General features: G+C 29.9%; 1 protein-coding gene across 1 annotated transcript; it reads right to left on the bottom strand.

The window, feature by feature from the left end:
• Positions 1-2,389: 2,389 nt before the first annotated feature.
• LOC111631462 lies at positions 2,390-20,046 on the bottom strand. Its single transcript, XM_023375710.1, has 4 exons — positions 19,276-20,046; positions 18,327-19,013; positions 13,653-13,865; positions 2,390-2,634 (listed from the first exon to the last, which is right to left on the bottom strand). Exons 2-4 carry the CDS (start codon positions 18,781-18,783, stop codon positions 2,522-2,524), a joined length of 783 nt encoding a protein of 260 aa, XP_023231478.1. The 5' UTR covers positions 18,784-19,013; positions 19,276-20,046; the 3' UTR covers positions 2,390-2,521.
• Positions 20,047-23,291: the final 3,245 nt, after the last annotated feature.

The following is a 23,291-nucleotide window of genomic DNA, read 5'->3' as shown; positions in this document are numbered from 1 at the left end:
GGGCAGATCAAACATGATAATGTTGATTGGTTCCAAGGTTGTTATAAGGAGAGATTCAGTATCTTGCATAATTGAATTTTGATCACCCTGATAACTTTTAATTTCAATTTATATGATATTTGTTCCATTTACATTAAAATATTGTTTTCCGTTCCATCTTTATATTTCGTTCACATGATGATGATGAACATCACTAGAGAAAATAAAAAAAACTGTTAACGCTGCATTCTGTGTATATTTTTACTTTCTTTTTAATTTGTATTTACTTGTAATGAAGATTTATTATATCCATGAGGCCCAGCCTATTCCTTTATGAAAAGTCAGCCTTCCCACTAGAGACTTAGGGAATGATATTTGTTATGTTTAGTTAATGTTGCTTGTGTTTTCCTTTTGAATTATACATCAATCATACACAAAACAAAAACAACTCCTTATTGCTGTTGTTTTTGTTGTAAATATTATTATTATATTGAAGAAGTATGTCTTATATGGCATGCTTATGAGTGCCTAGTACTATGCCAGACCAAAGGTCAAAGCATAAATAACTACAGAAAACAAATGTTTTGTTTATGTGCTGTTTTCTAACTATTTTTAAAAATTTCCAGACAACAAGACATATTTAGAACGGCAACTCTTAGTGCGATGTATGTACTATTGTAAAGCACTCTAATATTTATTATTATTGTATTAAAGCTTTATCAAAATTTGGATGTGTAAAAAATATTTTTCTACCTTTATAAGATATATGACCCAGTTTATTCATTTTAACTATATAATGATATATATATGTATATATATAAATAATATTTTATAAATTGAAGTTTCAGTAACTACAACAGAGTTTTTACATCACACTATCTAAGATAAATGAGATTTCAATGTATTAAATGAATCCAATAAGATTAAGATTGTCATTCTTAATTCAACTTATTCAACATCTTCCTTCTTTCTTAATTCACTTATGATTACAACTAAACTACTACTTCATATATTTATCAAAATACAATGACCTGGCATTTACAAAATGCAGAAATAAAATAATAAATCACACATTGAAAGACATGAAATAATATAACTTATTTTAATATATTTTCTTAAAAATTAAATATTTAAGATATTGTCAAACTAATGAGAAAAAGAACTTAAATTTAATCAATTATCACTAAAAATTAACTTCTTATTGCATAAATAATAATGTTATAAATTTTGCAAAAATGTGTTTTTTTCTTTTACAGGAGAATAGTAGAAAAATAGCATCATCATCTATATTTTGACAAGATTCAAATATAATTTATCAATAGAAGATAATCAATGCTTATTTTACATTTCAACAAAAACAAAAAATGTTTTGAAGAAGTATAAACAAAATTTATACTTCTTTCCTTTGTTTCAGGTTGATTTGTAATTCTAATGATCAAATATCCATACTATTATATAATCATTCAAAGGAAATTTCTTTAATATCCCATCATCTATAGTGTGTTGTAGCACAACAGTGCAGTATACAAGCAGACATATCAGTCCAAGATTACCATTTTGCAGTGCAATAGTTTTGTAATCTTTTAATTATTTTTCATATAAAATAGTGGGAATTGTATAAATATATAGTGCTTTTAGTATTGTGTATATCCTAGATTTAAAAAAAATCATGGAGTGTTGGCTAAGAAGAGTTTTGAAGAAAAATGTAGCAAGTACTTCAAATGTTTCTAGTAATGATGAAACTGAAAAGGTGGATATAAACAAAGGTAGAAATCTAGGCACTAGCACTGTTTAAAATATTGAAAGACAGAGTTTAACCCTTCACATTAATGTCCAACTTGAATTAAGTAATAACATTTGGTTTCCATTATTGATGTGTTTTTTTTCTTTTTTTCTTTTTTTGCATTTTCAATAAATTGTTTTGATGTTTCTATTTGCTGTTTTATCTGTAATCATTAAAAATTGTCAGGGTTCCAACATTATTTATTAAGGTGAAAAGATTTCCACCATAAAAATAAATTGGGAACTGCTAGATTACACATATATAATACTTATTTTTAATAAATTCAATTATATGTATTTCATCTATTTTTCAAAAATGATTTTGTCTAATTCTACATACCAATATGTAATAAATAATACTAGAATTAAACAGATAAAGTTAATCAGTAAATTTTGGTTTAATGTATTTCATTTAATTTAATAATAAGTTGACTACAGTTCATAAAATAATTTAATTATAAAACAAGATTAAATTGGATAATTCATTCTAGTTAATGCATCACTTTATGTTAATGTAAAAGCAATCATCATAATCAACATGTTAGCTATTATCTCTTATGAGTTAAATAATCAAATACTTAAATTTCAAAAAGCTAAATTATCAATAAGATAAAATAACAAAAGAACAGTGATATATATATAGTTAAATAAAATAATTTTATAAACTATTATAATAATTATTTAAAAATTTTTTAAAATTTACTAATTCTTTAATTGTCATTAAACTTCACTAAATTTTCTTAACTATAACTAATTTTACTTACTTATCAGCTTTCCTGACAGGGTATGTGTTTGTACGAATTGCATCAGTATTCCCTTTCCTATTGCGATTTCCAAAATTTGTAAAATTGACTTTTCCAGTTTTGTCATTACCTTTAAAAATATTGAAATGTATTTAAAATTTTCAAATTATCTTATATTCATCAGAAAATAAAAATGTAAATAAGAAATTAAAAGGTATATCTTTATAAATCTGTTTTAATTATTTTTAAATAGTAATGAGATAATTTTTTAAAATCTAATTCATTATAGCTGACATAAATACAATATCATAATTAATAATAATAATAACTTTTAATCATATAAATAATAAATTTTTATCATATTAATAATAACTTTTAATATGAAGCACTATTACAAATATATATTTGTTCAAAAAGTCATTCAAATGTTTCATATAGTCAGCATCACAAATGTTGATCAATTACAGATAACAAAACTGTATATAATTTCATATGTAATATTAATGTTCAGGGTACCAGTTTGCAAATTAACATATTAAAATTTGTTTGCTATGTTAAAAAATATATTGAACAAATTTAAATACTTTTAATTTAAAATGAATTATTGAATAAGCTACTGCATTAATCTATTAAAACATAATGGAAATAACTTTAAGAGACAGGACCAACTTACATAAATCATCAATTTGTAAAATTATTGTTTGTTTGTTAAGTTATGGCAACGCAACACTTGAGCGATCTGCCTAAGAAAGATGCCTTCCAGGAGGTCTTTTTAAGGGAAACTAGCCCCTATTTAGGCATTACAGACGTGGAGAAAACTCAGAAAACTCCATGTGGCCAACCCATCTGAGTGAGGCACAAACCCACAACCGAACTCTCAGTGTTCAGGGTACAAAGACTGCTTGGCCACTGGTGGGTCTATAAAATGATTGGCTTACATCATTCAGACACTAGCTACTGGTAACTAGAGTAATTATTGCATTGCTCAGCACATGCTCTATCTTTCTTAAAGAATTTTTTTAGAATTTACTTCCTTCAAACCTGAATTGTGTGTGATGTGTTCTTATTGAATTGATTTCATAAAGTATCCATTATTTGATTGACTAGAGTTTTTTTAAGTCCAAACATGCCTAGAAGAAATCATCTTATGATTCTAAATACAAAGTGTGTATTGAAGAGTTCAGAGGAGACAACTTATAATGCTGTTCTTTATTTATAAGGTAAATTGCTTTTACATTCAACAAAACTGTTGAATGTGAAAGCAATTTACCATATAAATAAAGAATTGTATAAAGTTGTCATTGTATGATCGAAAGGAAAAACAATGTGACCTTAAATATTTAAGCAAATCAGTTCACCTTGGTAAGTCATAATGTTTTTATCACTTATGCAAAAGCATTGATTGAATTATATGTATAAGAATTACCAATTATATGTATAAGAATTAACCAATTATATGTATAAGAATTTCCTTGAAAAAGATATAAATGAAAAAGTTTGAAACACTGACACTTAAAAAACTATGTTGGTGAATTATATGACAAAACTATCAATACAATTATAAAAAACTTTGAAGGAAAATTTGTGTAATTATCCATTGATGAAACCACAAATGCATTTGATAGTATTGTTGTTAATGTAATAGTTTACATGCTTGTTTGTGCCTTTCAAAGTACAAAAGCAAACTAAAAATACATATTTACATCATACTACATTTGTAGAAGCAACCAATCATTCAATTATAAATGATGTAATGTAAATTTTGTGGCCAAATGGCCTTATTCAACTTGATGTACTGGTACCAGTACATCAAGATGAATAAGGACTTAAGACCTGAAATGCATATCCACATCCAATAATAAAGTCTACATGAATAAGAGTTCCTTGTGTGATATAAGTTACTGAAAAACTGCCAAACATTTTAGGCTTAAAAAAATCAAAAGTAAGCAGTTTTATCTTAAACATTAATATCAAGTGTAATGTCATTGTTTTTAAAAAGGCAATTTTATTATATAATTGTTATAGAATGTAAACCTGCTGAAGAGAAGACTTCAGGTCCAAAACACACAAAGAGTGTACAGGTGAAAATAAAGATATTTTGTTTTGACTTTTGACTAAGATTTCCTCTCTTTGCTAATCAGAAACTTCACCAGTATAATAAGTCCTATTAATAAACAAGAACCAAGTAGACAATATATGCACAGAAATATAAAACAATAAGGATAAAGTGATAAAAAGAATTAAACATTAAGTTATTTTATAATAATAATAATAATATTACAAACTCCTGAACAAAAAAAGGCAGGAAAACTGTTGCAAAAAAAAATTTGATAAGAATTGAAAAACTTAAAATATTCTATTTAAATTTTGTTGACAGGTGAAACTAGAAGTTTTATCATCAAATTAAAGATCTGCAGACATAGAAATTACGGGCATACACTTTAAAACAAAGCTACATATGGGCACTGTCCTGGAGTATTCAAGGTCATCCATATCTCATATGGGGTCTTGGGTCAAAAGTGTTAATAATATATATATTATTTTTTTCAAAGTTCAGATTTTAAATTATGTTCACAAGGACAGCAAGAAAACCAGGTAATGTTAGTTAAATTAAAATTGCCACATAACAAAATCCTAATTTGTGAAAACTTTTATAAAAAACAAAAACCTGTATAAAATATGAAATATAATATGTAAAGGATAGGGAGAATAAACAGTGATAAAAGTTGAAAATTAAACAACCAAAACTAAATCTTCATATTCAAACATTTTTATGACAAATAATGAAGTGGTAAAGTAATAATACACCACCATTTCAAAACATTAGTTCTTGAAACAGACAAATAAAATCAGCTAAGCTTATCATAAATTCCATATCCACAATGTTCTTCCTGAGAAAACTCTCAATAATGATGAAAAAAATTATTATAATCATTAAATAATCTGATATGAAAAAATAACTACATTTACGTTTATTGCAGCAAGCATTCCATAAATATTAAATATTAAATTTAGAACATTTGACCATACTAATAAATAAGCAAATGAAAATTTCTAATGATATATAGAAAACATTTAAATACAGTAAAAACTGCTTAGGCTGCCACCTGCATTTGATGGGCACCTGTCAAAACAGCAAAAATTTCTGGCATGGAATACTTTTTACATAGAGTCTTTGTATAAGTTACCTGTATTAAACGATCACCTGTGTAACGCAACCACAGGCATCAATTTTTGGTTGGAAACAACATATAACAACTGTAATAAGCAACCATGTCCACGAATATATCTGGTCTAAACTCTTGTTCAAACCCACCTTGGGCACTTCTCCCACCCTTGAAATTAGGTGCAGGTGTTAATGAATTAGTCTACTAACAAAGGAAATTCATTTGTTTGTTTGAAAATGTCAGAAAAACAAAAGAATGCAAAAGTGCTGTGGTTAGAAGATTGTATTAAAAGTTATAAGAGAAAGTGAAAATGGCTTATCACAATGGAGATTAGCGGCAAAATTTAACTGTGAAAAATGCAATTTTCAAAATTTTGCAACAGAAGAAGTTGTTACTGGAGGAATGGAAAAGCAGTGGAAACAAGGATAGCAAATGTAAAAGAAAGCAGCAGAATGAAGAGATAAACAAATTTGTATGGGAGTGGTTTCAAAAGGCAAGTGCTAAACAGATTCCTTTGAGTGGACCAATCATTCAGGCAAAAGGATGTGAATTGCAGAAAAATTAGGCATTTCATTGTTTTGCGCCAGCAATGGAGGCTGGAAAGTTTCCGGAAGCATCATAATATTGTTTATTGCATCTTGTGTGATAAAATTGGGGACATCAATCAAAGTTAATGTGAAAAATTGGAAACAGCATATTCTTTCAATGATAGATGTATATGATTTTCACGATGTCTATAACTCAGATGAAACAGGACTTTTTTTTGGTGCTATTCTGGATAAAACTTTAATCAAAAAGGGAAAGAAGTGTTCAGGAGGCAAGATGACAAACAAATGCCTGACTGTAATGCATTAGGAAAGAACCAGTGTTGGTCATTTCAAAGTCACTTCAACCCAGATGTTTTAAAGGTACTGACATCGCAACTTTGGGCATGACCTGGAAAGCTAACTACAGAGCTTGGATGACAGCAGACATCTTTTAAAAATGGTTAGAAAAATTAAATGAAAAAATGAGGAAAATTTTACTTTTTCTGGACAATGGTGCCTGCCATCCCCCAAGATTTCACTTTCAAATGTTGAATTGAAATTTCTTCCACCCAACACTATGAGCCACCTTCAACATCAGGGCATAATCTGGGAGTTTAATATACTATACAGAAAAAAAACTTGTAAAATTTTTGCTTGTTTGGATGGAAAGTGCAACACAACTTGCCAAACAACTGACTGTTTTAGATGCAGTTAAATGGATTAAAAATGTTGGAAGGAAGTAAATTCTGAAACAATCAGCAAATGTTTTAGGTTTGGCTTTTTTCACAATGCTGCACATGCTCCCTATGCTCAAAATATTTTAGAAGCAGAACTTCAAGAGCTTTGTACTGCTGCACAAATTATCAACATTGTAGCTACTGAACATGTTCAATGCTTTGAAGATCTGGATGACGACTAGGAGAATCAACTTATGGTTAGGGAAAAGACTAATCAACAACTGTCACAAACAACAGAAGACAATGACGATGTCAACAAAGAACAAAGTGATGTTCCTATCAAACCTTTTCCACTATCAGAGACGCTTTTCACAATTTTAAGATTGAAAGTACATTCATCAATCTTGAAAGACCACAACTTTTGGAAAGCATAGATTTAATTGAAAACAAGCTTGAGGAAGTGATTCTAAAGCAAAAGTTAAAACAGGTTAGACAGACTAAGGTAATGGTTTTTTTTTATAAGCACAAGTAAATATTGTCTAGCCCAGGCATGGCCAACATACGGCCCACAGACTGGATGTAACCCATGTAATGGATTTATGTGGCCCACAATTAATCTTTCAATATTAGCTACTCAAGTCAGAATAGATTGGTGAAAAATTCTGACGCCAAAAAAAAAAAGAAAAAGGTCAACAACTCACTGTGCATTTAGAGTTAATCCTCCATTGCAGATTGCTCAAGTACAGTGTAGAATGTTGATAAAGCACGATAATGTGAAAAATGTATGTGTAATCTCTATGTGTATACAATTTAGTCTCTACGGGGTGACACCACAATGAGATCTCACACCACCTCAAAATCTTCCTAGGGCAGCCTCTGGTTCAGCCTGTGAAAAAAGTTTTCTTTCCAATTCAACCCGAGGGCAAAAACTGTTGGCCACCCCTGTACTAGCCTGTACATGTAAATTTAATTTATTAAACTTTCTGTTCTAAACTTTAAGGGCCGATTGCAGAGACAAAGTTTAGAGGCCGACGGTGGTTTACAGATCGGGTAAACTGCTGTTCAGAAAAATTTCATTGCAGAGACGGCATTTCTCTCCTGCCACAATGTGGACAGCGATTAGAAACAAGTTATTTGACCTACTTTCTAGACTCACTGGACAGCAGGTTTAGAGGGCTTTTCAATTCGAGTGGTAGCTTTGTTCGTGGAAAAGTTTAGATAAAAACAGATATCGTTCCTTCGATAAATGTTGTAAACGGTACGAATCGACAAAATTATTCATTAATTAATTGCTCGGCGCAAAAACAACAAAATTAAATACTTTAAATTTGTTTTAAATGTTCCAATTTCGACATTCAAATGGGTGAAGACTTAAAACTTCAATTTAATTTAAATCAGATGCATTTATTTACAATTCGAGTATCGTGTCGGTTATAAAACGTTAATGCATTTCCGAGTCATTGTACTGTTAAACAAAAGAGACAATTTTAATAATTACAGAAATCTGTTTATAGATATTAAAAAAATGTAATATTAATAATAAAATATTTAAAATTATTCATTTCGACAGTAATAAGATGTCGAAATAATTCCTTAAAAATCTATTCCGAAGACGAATTTCGAATTCGGTATAAATTTTCTAAATATGGATTTGTTCATATTTTAAATCGTATTGGCGACGAAATTAAATATCGAAATGGAAAAGGATTGTCATTAATTGCCGAACAATGATTTTGACGGCCTTAAGCTTTTGAAATATAGCTGACGACCATTTCTGACGTCACAAAGAAATAACCCGATTGGCCGAACGACTCCTAAAACAGGGGAGTAATAGCGAAGTAAGTAAGAGCCAATGTTTTGCCGAAGTTCGTTTAGAGAACGGTCAGAAATAGACGATCGTCGTCTTTGCAACGCATTTTAAACTGCGGTTCAGCCAGCCAACGGCTATAGGCCGTTCGTTGATAAACGTCATTTAATGTAAACTCTGTCTCTGCAATCGGCCATAAAACTTTGCTGTATTTTACACAATTTTAAATACAGGTACAGTACATGTATCTACATACAAGAGTGCATACTATATCCTTACTGTCAATTTATTGTACTATAGACCTACAGTATTTTCCTTGGGGTATAAAATATTGTACAAGATACAAATTAGTCAGCTGATCTCATCATTTGATAGAATGTATTTATTTATATTCTTTTTTTGAAGTACATATACAGTACATGTGTGATAAATAGTTTCAGTATCAAACTATCTTATTTCCACAATATTCTTAGAAAAATAATATCCAAGTAATTTTCTCATGCAAAATATTCAAAAAACAATAAATGCATTAATGCTAAAATCAGTTTTACAGGCAACCTTCCTTTTATGATTCCACGATTGTCATTGATGTAATGAAATCGTATTATGAAAAAAAGTAATAAAAACTTTTAACATATAAGCGTTAAATTAGACACCTATGTCACTAAATTGACGAGCGCTTTCGACGATATACACTTTCGTCTTCTTCAGGTCATTAGAACCTTTTTTGAATACAAAATTTTTAAAAACATTCCAATCTTAAATAGCAAATTTGGAATGATAGCAACGGTAGAATATAAACAGATATTTAAATAAAAATATGCGCGGTAGAATATAAACAGATATTTAAATAAAAANCGATAACCGCGTAAGTCAAATTCGCATAAGTCAGGGTATAATTTCGCAATTTGTGTAAAATCCAAGTCGGATGTAAGCAAGCTAATAAATGTTCTCGTTAATCTTATCTCGTCTTTTGATTCGTTCACGGTTACAAGAAATCACCACAAAGAGTCTCTCAAGTCTCCGTAGATATAACAAATACAGAAATAGCTACAATTTATTTTGTGTTATTTATGTGTCGATTCCGCACGACACATCCGAACATGTAAGCTGATCAATAGATGGGGAGAGTGAATAATCATCAGTTGCATGGCGCTCAAACAAAAGATGAATTGACGAGATTTGAAAATTGCGTAACTCCGGGTTCGCGTAAGTCGGGGTAGCGTAAGTCGAGGTATTACTGTACACGTAACTGAGGAGTGAATGAAGAGAACCAAGTTGAACTAACTAAGTCAGAATAAAGAAAGTGTGCATTATAATCAAGAAAATGTGAATACTGTATTAATCTTTAAAATACTGGTATTAAATCTGTCTTATAAAATCATGACGACTTCTGTAAATCAAGTTATCCGATAAGAATAAAATACAGTACCTATATAGCTCTATCCTTGAAAAAATTCACTTATTTTTGATCACCTTGAGTTTTGCTTAGTAGATATGGCTAAAAAGTGTACAAAATATATACAGAAATACAATATTACAGCACCATCTGTCTAAAAGATCACTTTTGGAAAGGAACCATGTGTGGTCACCATAGACAGGTTTTACTAAATATATTTACCAGGATTATATTCCTAATTACTTTTAAATGTAACAATGCTGAGAGATCCATAGTTCCAGACATAAAAATTGAATTTTGATATCTATTGGGATATAAAAAATAAAATATTTTATATCCCGTGTTTCTGATTTTTCTGATAATATAATCAACAGCCCATTTTGGACGCTACCATTTCATTTTTTTGTAAAAATTGTGTTTGTATTCAAACATTTCACATCTACAAGTCAGTGAGTTAATGAATTAGTGAAGTCAATGTAGTTTTGTACAGGATGGAGCATAATGGAGTCCTACATTTATGAAATGTTAGAAAAGATGATTAGAAAAAAAAAGGTACAATAATATGGAAAAAACTTTTTATTTAATCAAAGTACTGTACATGTAAGAAAGTTTTTTTTTTAACTAAAAAGTTTTTTTTGGTTAGATTTTAATAATAATGTTGTCCAATTGTTGGCCTTCATGAGCAATGCACATTTGGAGCCATTCCTTGAAGTTTTCTCTCACCAGCATATCTGGAGGAATTTTGGCAATTTCCTCATGAATGGCCTCCTTGAGTTCTTGAAGAGTTCAAGGGTTGAGATACTCCCCATAGAAAAAGTCATAGGGGCTCAAATCAGGTAAGCGAGGGGGCCATTCAACAGCTTCTCATAAAGAGATTAGTCAACCAGGGAACAGCTCTGTCAAAATGGTGTAAGAACAATAGGTCCTATGGACTGTGGCTCCATCCTGTTGAAATCAAAAGCTTTGGAGCAGTCTCCAATGCTCCGAGTGTGACGATGTTTGCAGGTGTCCTCACGGATTTGTGATACCCAACTGGCTTTTTAGGATTTGCAGATCCTGTTGCCCTTAAATTTTGGACCCATTTCAAAATCATTTTCCGATGAGGAACAGTTTCCTTTGCATTTAAACAAAATCATGTGTGAAAATGTCCTTTGTGTCACAGTCACAGACTCTGAATTTTTGAAAAAAGCCTCAATGATGAAGCTCTGTAGTTCACCCATCCATGGCATGTTGACTAATGAAAATCGTTCATGCCACTAGCGAGGACGTCATCATTTTTAAAACTTAACCAAAAAAAAAAAACCTTTAATTCACCTCATAAATGTGAGACTCCGTTATGCCCCACCCTGTATTATATGTGTGTGTTAAAATACACAATTTCCTCTGATAGTTACATTAATGAAGAAAAGTAATTAGTTATGATAAATAATATATTAAATTTCATTAAAATAATAAAGAATACATATTCTGAAAATAATATTAACGAGGAAAATAAAAATAAAATATTAAATTTTAATAATAATAGAATTCCTAAATTAAATATTCGCCTAAAGACGCATAAACAATTGGAACAATACAGGCCTTTAGTAGACTTTCGCTGCTCTATACTGTATAATTTAGAAACTTACATTAAAAAACAATTAGATCATATTAATAATTCTAATAGTAGTATAAAAAATACTGATGAGTTGATTAATGCCTTTCATAAAATTAAATTCCAAAGTACTGATACTCTTATGAGTTTAGATGTTAAAAATATGTACCCTAATATAAAATGGGAATTAGTTGAACAAAACTTGATAGATAATAATATTAACCCAGCATTAGCAAAGTTAATTAAATTTGCATATAATAATAATTACTTTGAAATACATAATGAATATTACATGCAAATAGATGGTATTAGTATGGGGTCAAGGATGGGGCCAAAATTTGCAGAATTAACCATGATAAAAATTGATGAAAAAATACAAAATATAAAAGGTATTAGAATGGTAAAAAGATACGTAGACAATTATTTAATAATATTTAACAATAAAATAACAAATGAAAATGAAATTTTGAAAATAGTTAATAACATAAATCATCATATAATTTTTGAAATTGAATTAGAGAAAAATAAACGAATTAATTACCTAGATATAACAATAACTAAAGGAAAAGAAAAATATTTGTTTACAACATATAAAAAATTTCCGAATATTGAAAAAACAATGAATTATCACTCAAGTACACCAATTGATATAAAAAAGAATGTTTATTTAATGGAAATAAGAAAAATATATAGTAGAGTTACAAATAATAGCGACCAGAACATTGCACTTAATAAACTTAATCAGAAATTTATTCTTAATAGTTACCCTAATTACACATTGAAAAAATGGTATAGTAATTGGGAAAGAAATAAATTTAATACCAAACAAAATAAAAAACAGAATTACAGTAGTTTCCCTTATATAGATAGTATTTATAATAATTGTTTAAAAATTTTAAAGAATGAAGGTGTAATTTTGGCCCCATCCTTGACAAATAAACTTTTTCATAATATTAAAATACATACAAATTCAAATAAAATAGATAAAAAAGAAAAAATAGGTACTGTATATATGATAAATTGTAAATGTAATATACCAGAAGTTTATATAGGTGAAACAGGTCGTAAATTAGAAAAACGTATTAAAGAACATGAGGCCGCTATACGGTTAAAAAATAATAATTCACCATGGTATAATCACGTAATTCAGAATAATAATTGTAAATTAGATAAAAATAATGTACAAATATTACATAATGAAAAGAATATTTATAAGAGAAAATTTAAAGAGCATGTTGAAATAATGAAATATAATAATAAAAATAACAATCAATTAATAAATGTATCTAACGGAATGCAAATAGATCAAAGATGGTATTCTGTAGTAGAGGAAATTGACAGATGATGTCATGACGTAGAATAGTCAAAGGGGGTGTGTCATTTAGAATTGTACCAACGACGGACCGTTGAACAGAAGCCTAGAGTATGATTTATTGTAAACGGTATGTTACTTAAAAATTAAATTTTATAAGTTATATTTAATCACAATTTTAAGAATCTTATGTAAAATGTTTTTAAAATTTATTTTTTAAAAATTTTTTGGAATGATTTTTTAAAAATTTGGAATTGTTGTGTATAATTATAGATAATGTTTTAATCTAGAATAATATTTATTATAATAATTTAGAAATACGACCATAGACAATCAGAAAACGTTACTAAATACACTTGATATGAAAGTGCTAATGAAATGTGAATCCAAGCTGTGTACCTAAATGGTAATGAAAAACTAAAATATTAATTGTTACATTGGTAGTTTTATTCGCATAAGGTTTATTATACTATTTATATTTTGTAGTACTGAAGAGGGTTCTTTAATAGGACCGAAATGCATATACAGTGATTAAATAAAGAGAAGTAATTAGCCATCTGCTGTGTGTTGGTCTACCGTTAAACCTAAAATTTATATATTTTTCGTGCCGATTTATAGAGACTTTATAATAATTAATTTATTTAAATATCTTAATTACTACTTACTTCTATTGTTTCTGCAATAGCAATCTTTTTTATCCCACTCTTTAATATGATCTTTTTCCCATTCATTGCAATCAACTGTTGTTTTTGGTTGTTCTGGTGAATATTGATTATTTCCACATGGAGTGTTCCACTGATTATGAGTGGGTGCAGCAGGATTTATTTCATTTGGTTGATTACCACGACCAGCCCGCATATTTGGATGAATGTATCGTCCTAAATTTTTATGTAATATTAAAATATTAAAAACTTATTATTTATTAATTTTTGAAATTTTAAAATAAGTTGTTATAAGAATCAGCAACACTGGGACAAAGATATAATATTGTATTATGTCATAATACAATATTATGACAAAATGTCAAATTATTTTTGCACTATTATAAAAATAAATCAAATAATTAAATTGTATAAATCTAAAAAAAAATAAAAACTGCTAAAATTTTTATTTCTTACATTTAACAAATTGACATTTATTTAAATTTTTCAATTTAAATACAGTAGAGCGTTGTTTATCCGAAAGCTGATCAACCAAAACATCGGTTAACTGAAAGCGTTCCAGTCAAACTGTGTCATGCTGAATCAAACATTTTTGATACTAGATTAACTTCCAAAATATAATTTTTTTGTTTTTATATTTTTCAATATATTTTTAACAATACAATAGTCACGATTATTATTTTAAAGAATTTACATTAGGCTTAACATCGACGAAAATTAAACGCAAATCAACATGCAACGGAGAAAAATTTCAACATAAAATAAGTTAATATATTTTTTTGTACATAATCTGTTATCTGAAAAATAAGTTATCCGAACGACCCCAGTCCCCAATTGATTTGGATAAACAACGCTCTACTTTAAGTGCCCATAAGTCAGATAATTATCAGACTAAGTAAGTATACTAGCAGGAACCTGTCAAATTCAACAGTTTTATTCAATTAAAATACAATGAGTTGATTTAAAATTCGCAATCTACTCAAAAATAATTGGTAAAACAAGTGTTTTCTGGGCTGTTTGCAATTGATTCAGATCCATTTGTTCTCTGGTACCTATTCTCCTACCTCTTTCTCAATGGCGTTTTTTCAATTTTCACCTGGGTTCCAGGGTGGCAATTTAGCATTCTTAAGGTCAACCAACTTCAACTGGTACAATTTTTTAGATTAACAATGAAGTTAGTGTCAGTATACCTCATAGCATTCTCATTGCTGTTATAAAACTCTTAACCTAACAACAGTTGTGTGGTCAACTTTATTCTTCTTTAATTGGTAGATTTGTCGAGAAAGCCATCAATCGTTATGAATGAATTGGATGGTTAAAATCACATTTTGGTCTCATCATGAAGTAACAGTAAAATAAAAACACAGATCTGCACTAAAAGTCATAGATAGTGCTGTGGTCAATATTGACAAAACTAATTTATTGAAAAAAATAATGTAAAATGTTTTTTACAATATATGTTGAGGTTTGAGAGTATTAATTATTCTGTTTAGCTGGTTGGTCATGTGATGATTTGCTCTTGTTTATTCAAAAACTCCAACTTGTTCCTTTATATTCTAAGTTATATCTGCAGTTCCCAAAGTGTGAATCACAATAGGTTTTACAATTGTTCAATATGTTTGTTCCCTAGATTTAACATTGTACCTTTACTACTCTCTATACCTGAACTATTGCACCTTTCCCAAATCACTCTTCAACAGCATCATCTGCAGGGTAAGAGCTTTAAATTTCATACATAAACAGTATTTTTAGCCTTAGCTATTTACTCAAACTAAGTTGGAAAACTGAAACCTTTCAGTTACAATGACATTTCATTAACCAGCATCATTGAGATCTACACACAGCTGGGTTATTGAATTTACCACCTTATCAGATAGTAAAAGTTTTTCCGGTTTTCTTCAATCCCCTACATTACATACACAGATGTTAAGATTAAACTATACAAATCTGACTTTTATGATTGTTTAACACACTACTTTAATTTTTCCAGGCTATTCCTACCCTTCATTGGCTTGAAACACAAACACTCAATTCTTACTTTATGCTTCTACACTTTTTTGTGTAGAAATACAGACAGATGTACTCTAATTATCAAAGTACATGAAGAAATGTACTGTGTTTCCACGATAATTATTGATTTCAAGTGTGCCAAATATTTCTGCTTCTTATATCCTTTCTGCACACTGTTTTTGGAAAAGTCTTTAGAAAAATCATGCATGACTTAACTGATTTTACATATCACATCTTTGTAATCTTGGCATTTGTCAACTCCAAAAGGAGCAGTCACACACTTCTTTCCAAGAAATGCACATTTTGAATGCTTTTACATGAATATCTTAACTTCTGACCTAACCAGTGCATCAATTACCAATCGACATGCTGGCATACCATATGCTAGGTTAATGAAATTTCTCTGTAATATATACATAGAAAGTTGTGGACACTAATTTTTTTATTCTTTAAAATCAAATGTAGACTATTCTCTTCTTACACAATCTTAACTCTTTCTTTCTTACCAAGTGCTTAAAGAAATATATACCCTCTTCCTCGAGTGAATTAGTTTTTAAGAAACATTAATTTTTATGTAAACGTTACATCTTATCTTCTAAGTCATACTTTTAATGAATGAGACAACATTTTCTTCATCCAATTCAATTACGTTGAAAAACTCCAATTATTCAGAAGACAATATCTACAAGACACCATGTTTGTATTTATTTTAGAAAATTTATGCTAAATCTTGCAAAAATTGTGAAAAACCTGGAAAAATTTTTATAGTCTTGTCAATGATGTCCTATTTTGTTTCATATTTGCCCATGAATATATGAGAATACTACAATAAGACAAAGTTGACAAATGTGTATGTGTATATATATATATATGCTTACTCTGAAGAGTCCAACATATACATCACATATATTTACATGAGTACGCAAAGCATTAATCTGCTTCGTTAACTTAAAGTTTATTAATACAGTTTTATATTTATTTATTATAATTTAATTTACTATTTACCATTTCATAAAAAGACTGTTGACACATCTATTATTGTAAGAAAAAGCATTTGACCACAAAAAATTTTATACACAGTTTAAAGCAGGAGTTCCCAACGTGGTTAACTCAACCCCTAAAATCAATATGGAATTTTTGGGGGGGTCAAAAATTAGTCAGGAGTCAATTGGGAATAGATCAAAAGTGGTTCATTAAAAATTATGGTTTTGTATATATAACAATTCAGGATATTATAAATTTAAACACTAAGTAGTTCATTTCTGTGTGAAGTAACACTGATTTATCATATTTATTTATTATCATTACTTTTACAAAAAATTTTAATCTGGGAAACAGGAAGTGGTCAGTTGGGACTCAAACTATTGGGGCTGTTGTTTCCTGAATTAAAATTTGCTTTGAAAGGGAGACAATTTCAGTCTATTTATGAAATCCAAAGGGGAACTAAACAGCATTTCAAAAAAAAAAATCTTTTCATAAGGGCATACACAAATTATTACATTATGCAAAAATTTGTATAGATCATGAAAGAGTATATTTTGAAGACAGATACTAAATTAAATAATTTTTGCCAATAACTTTATTATTATAAATTCAATCCTCAAACTTTGAACACACACCTGTATATATATATACATTTTTTTTCATGTCATTATACAGATTTTATAAAAAGTTTACTACAGTTAACTCCTGTACAATGTGCAACTAGTACCAGTACATATGCAAAATTTGAATTTTGTCGTTTAGAGGTATACTTTTTTAACTTTCAGTCCTAGGTTTAAACTCGCATAAATCGTGTGATAATGAAAGTTAAAAAAAAGTATACCTTTGAATGACAAAATCTGAATTTTGCATATGTACTAGTCATACAGTAAACTCTCATACAATGTGCATCAGTTTGTGATAACTATGTTTCTGCAGACCAGAATTCTACAAGTTTATACAATGTATCACAAAATAGTGCATCTACTACACCACATTTTTGTCAAAACATGACTTCAGATAAATATGTGTCTAATATACTGTAATGTGTCTGTGCTTCTTATTCCACCATTTTGCCAAACCCCATATTATTTCATATGTTGCATATTATCACCAATGTCTGATTCTAAAAAATGAAGCATGTAGTTTACTATCAAGTGTGTACATCTAACTTCAAGATTTATATCCTTTCCACAATCTGACAATTGTTCCTGGCACTTTCTTCAATCATTTGAAGTACAATGTTTGCTGATCAGTCAGGAACTTGAATTATAAAATATTGATTTAGTTAAGATTTAAAAGAAGACACTTTTGTGATTACTTCTATGCATTTAATATTGTAACTGATTTAGTTGTTTACAAATTCCATGAAATATCCACTATTGTGGAAGTATGCATCAGCATTATTTTTTCATCTTATAAACAAACTTTTGTCATCATCAGCTATACAAGTTCCATGAAATATCCACTATTGTTCAAACGTTATTGGACAAATGTTTTCTAACTCATTCTGAGTTCTTCAGGTGCTACAACACTTCCAAATGGAACATCATTTGGAACATAATTTAAAAAAAAAAAAACAAATTTGAACCACCATTCAAGTATATAAGTATAAAGCTATAAGTATAAAAAGTTTAAAGCCACATATTGTTCTGTGCATAACAAAGATTCAACCAACGACTATACCTTCATGGTCAAATAGAGCTTGCCAGGCCTCCTTAAGATGACGCAAAGTTAGCTTTAAAGATTTCAATGGCCTCCAACCATCTGAGGTGTTCCGTGTGGGATGTTGAGGACACATGAAGTCCACCATGATTTCCAGATCTGCTGTATAGGTAGAGAGAGCTGTGGAAGTTCTCGTATGTTGCATGTCCAAGATATGTTCTTGCATTCTGGTTCTCATAGAATGTTTAGTGGATCCGATGTACAGAAGGGCCCTATTGCATCTGGTGTTCTTGATAGGGAAACTATATACCTGGTAGTCTGGTAAAGTCCTTTCTATTAAGAATGGTGAAAATAAACAAATGCCTCCTGAAGCTATACAAACAGCATGCTTCTTAACAATTTTTGCATACAATGATCTTAAGTAGGGGTTGAAAGTAACAGACCTTTCCACCTCCACAGCTTGGTCAGTTACAGACATGTAGACCCAGGATATGAATCCCAGGTGAGTCCAGGGGTATAGATCAATCAGCCAATGTACAACTTTTTGGCAACCATGGTCAATGGATAACTGTTCTATTAACACTAACTCAGTGCCAAGAGCTTAGGGTAGAAGAATGGGTGAAAACTTCCTAACTAATGCTTTGTAGGTTGTGATCTGATAACAATGAAGATCACACAATCCAGCCAGGATGTAAGAAGACATTGAACCTGGTATATACAAACCTCTCCAACCCGATATATAATTATAGCTACAACCAACAGACTGCCGAACAGACTGCTATAATTATATAATTATAGCTACAACCAACAGACTAACTATAATTTATAACTATAATGTATAACTATACAACCAACAGATAACTATATAATTATAGCTACAACCAACAGACTGCCGACATCTATCGGGCTAGTTTTATGCTAGCCCGATAGATTTTCGGCAGTTTGTTGGTTGTAGCTATAATCATTGAACCTGGCTTGCAAAATACCGAGCTGCAAATCTCCAACCCATTAGCAGTGATATTGCTGTCTGAAAAGTGCACCTCTGAGGGGCTAGATTGGTCCACTTCCAGGAACAACCTGTCAGGATTGTTACTGATCAAACTGAAAAAGGTCATTAAATCCGGAACTATCTTCCAGAAAATAATGTCACTGATGTACCTCCTGTATAAAAGAATGTTTGGGAGGAAATGCAAGAGGTCTTTGCTATCTAACTGTTGGACCATCGTCTCACATAGGTCTCTGGATATCAGGCTACCCATTGGATCCACTTTTCTTAACAATAGATTATCCTGTTAAATTGAAAAACCAAACTATAACAAATTAAGTAGGCCATCTCTAGAACCTGCTGATGGAGAATGTCATCACTGACAATATGAAACATGTCTCAGAGCACACAAAAACATGGAGGAGCTTTGATGAAGTCGTACAGAGATTTAAAGTCTAAAACAGTGATGTACAGTACCAGGGAGGACAGACTTCTTTATTGTTGTATGAGCACTACTGAGCTTGTGATGACATAAGGATACTCCTCTAGGTGGGCTGTGAGAAGGGTGTGGGTGGCCTTTTCCAGCAGATTGGTGGGTGCTCTGGCTTTGACTACAACCAGACAGAATTGTTGCCCTTCTTCGCATGCCAAGTTCAGTGTCAATGTAAATAGAATCTTTAAAAATTATACAATTATTAGAGTACAGCATTATTTAATATTTAAAATGCAAGTAATTATGTTCATTTAGTTATTAAAAATATTTGTATCATTAGTATAAAGTTATAGAAAACTAAACAATGATTTTCTTTATTGTTGATGTTAAAGATTCTTAAATGTAATTTTTATTCCATAACAAGGTTAAAAACTATTCATAAATTTTAGGATGAAAATTTTTAATTTGATAATACTGATTTCTATTTGTTCAACAATGTGCTATTTCATCCAAACTGACAATTATTATATTGATTCAGGATTATGTGATTTATTGAAATGAAAAATTAAATAAAAATTTTTCAGAACTGTTTCTACAACTTATATACTGAAAGCACAAAATAAAATCAGTATAAAAAAAATCATTAAGTGTGTATACAATTTATTCAGATGACCAGATGAATGAATCAGCTAAAACATGTCCCTTTTACTCTAAAAGGCCAGATTCAAGTCTAGATCAATTTTAAAACTTGTTCTTTGCTAATTTTATAGATATGTTAGGCTCAAAAACCAAAATCACTCATTGAGCAAAAAAACAACCACAACATGTTGTGGTCATTTCAAAACAGCCACAAAGCAAAATTCATGTCGTGGCATTTGTAAAAACGGCCACAATGCATTGTGGCTAACTCAAAATATCCACAAAGCAAAATTTGCATCATGGCTTTTATGATATTTGAGCACTATGCATTGTGGTGATTAAGAAAAGCCATAATGCATTCTGAACGTTAGCTGACGCAACCATGATACAAAGGATAGGTTGTAACTTGTCAACGGACGCATTGCAAACACTTATGGAGTTTGTATGTGTTCATTCTTGACCAGTGCTGCCGTTTCTAGGGTAATTACCCTTTTCTAGAGTAATTTCAACCTCTCAGAGTAATGTTTCTGGTAATCTTATATTTAGGGTAAATCTAGGGTAAACTACCCTATGCTTTGATGCTATTACTCATCACTTCACAAGTTTCGCTGGAAAAAGCTTTAGCCTAAAACCATTCTGTTTTTCCCTATAACTGGAGGGTTTTAGGATAGGACAACAAAAGCTAAAGAAATAAATGCAGATTGATGCTGGGTATATGGGTGTACACTGGACAGTGATACTTCAGTTTTCGTTGATAATCTGTCCAAAAACAATTGACAAAATCCAAAACAGATGATAACCAAAGTCAACGAAAACCTAGGTATTACTGTATATTATACCCGAGTAGGATTTCATTTTTCTCAACCTTTGTGCCATTAAGCCATTGGCACTCTCCATATCAGATGTAAATTAATACCTTCGATAAAGCCAAAAAAACATAAAACATTTTAGTTATTAAAATTTTCAAAAACAATGAACTAAGAATTGTTCTGATTATTATTTCACAATAATAGTACAGGGATCTGTGTCATAGAATCATTCATCTTATTTTTTTTTATTTGAACTTGTTTTCTCAATTTAGGGTAATTTTCTGCAGTTGAAATTGGTTCAACTGTTTTAGTTAGGGTGCTTAATATTAATAGGGGACATGCAGCTCCCAGAAATGGTTTAGCTGTTGTTATGAGCATTAATCCATTAGGTCTCTATCAGTTAGGAAACAAGGAAAGTCTTCTTGATCGAGAGTTTATGCTCATAATGAATTTACAATTTCTACAGGACTTTATTAACATTCAGGACATACTCTCAAGTTTATTAACACTTTGCTCAGCATCCATGTTAACATCTGGAAGTAAGAAAGGGTTTATAATGTGTCACTGTAAAAGATACTGTATTGATAAAAATGCAAATGTCGCTCAAAGAACATAAAATACATGAATAACAAAATATTGTTGTAAAGTAACCAAGTTAAATTTCTGTATTTGGTGAATAATTTTGTTACTTGCTTATATAAGATGATTGAAGATAAATCGTAACGAAAAAGGAAGTTTTATTTTCTTATCATCACCTCATTATTAGTTAACATCCAGAACGTGTGGTGGCTTTTAACCATAATAAATCTGTCACACAGTGGTTTTTAACTTTAGCAGCTGATTTTTATTTTATTGTATATCAAGCACCTACAAGTATAGTTAGTTAGACCTTTAGCACTTTTTAGGAAAACAAAAGAAATAAATGTGTATTTTTCGCCATAAAAAATTTCAAAGAAATAAAACAAATATGCTTTAATTAAAATAAATGTAAAGATAACATAAGCTTCAGAAAATTCAAAATTTATTCAAATTATTCCTAATTATTTATTTATAATTCACAGGAACTACATAACTTATGCTGGCTCTCCATTTGGTGTAATCACATAGCCATCATGTAATAATTCATACAGCAATGCAATGCCACATTCATACACATTCTGGAAAAAGATTTGCAATGTTTTATAGAAACTTTTTTAAAATGCCAGCAAAAACTTCAACTCAAAATGAAGTTTTATATTTTTCAATTTAATTTTATATTTAAATTTTTTTTAACATTTTATACTAATGTCCTACCTGGCCTACCACTATTTAAACCATTTGCTTGCATACTTGTTTTTATATTCTCATTTTTATAATGTGAATCTTTATTTTTGTCATAAAGAATAGAATGGCATTTGATATCCTCCAACAGTTTCTCAACAGTAGTATTAGACCATCTAATATTTGCTGTTTTTTTGCACCTTTTCAAAATTTTCATACCATACTGTATATAGTGCTAAGAATGATGAGTAAAAATATGATGTCATGTATATTTGAAATTATGGGTGCTGTATGCCAATTGGCTGAACAGAATTGCCACACAAAAATATATATTGTGCCAATATTATATTGCCAAAGTACTTGAAGACAATTCTAATTGGACAGCATTTTTACAGCACATGAACAGTGACAAAGGCAATTGAGTTGCCTCAAAATTGCATTAAGTGGAGAGCCAGTATTAGAATTTGTTACTACTACAGTAGAGCGTCAATTATCCGAATCAATTGGGGTCTGGGGTTGTTCAGAAGATCGATGTTTCGGATAACCAATTATGTACGAAAAAATATATTGATTTATCCCATCTTGACATTTTTCTCCGTTGCGTGTCGCTTCGCATTGAATTTTCGTCGATGTTAAGCCTAACGAAGACTATTGTATCGTTAAAAATTATTTTTTTATTTTGTACAAACAAAATAAATATATTAAAAAATATAAAAACAATAAAAAATTATACTTCAGAAGTTAATTTAGTATCAAAAACGTAAAATATTTGAGTAGCCCAAGACATAGCCAAAGATTGCAGCGCCACAGCACTGGCGAAAATTTAAATTTGCCGACTGGAATTCTTTCGGATGATTGAC

The sequence above is a fragment of the Centruroides sculpturatus genome, unplaced genomic scaffold (assembly GCF_000671375.1).
Source record: "Centruroides sculpturatus isolate CEXI.00-Female unplaced genomic scaffold, Cexi_2.0 scaffold43, whole genome shotgun sequence".
Taxonomy (NCBI): Eukaryota; Metazoa; Arthropoda; class Arachnida; order Scorpiones; family Buthidae; genus Centruroides; species Centruroides sculpturatus.
Note: the sequence above shows the minus strand (reverse complement) of the source record. Positions and strands in the feature narration are given on the sequence as shown.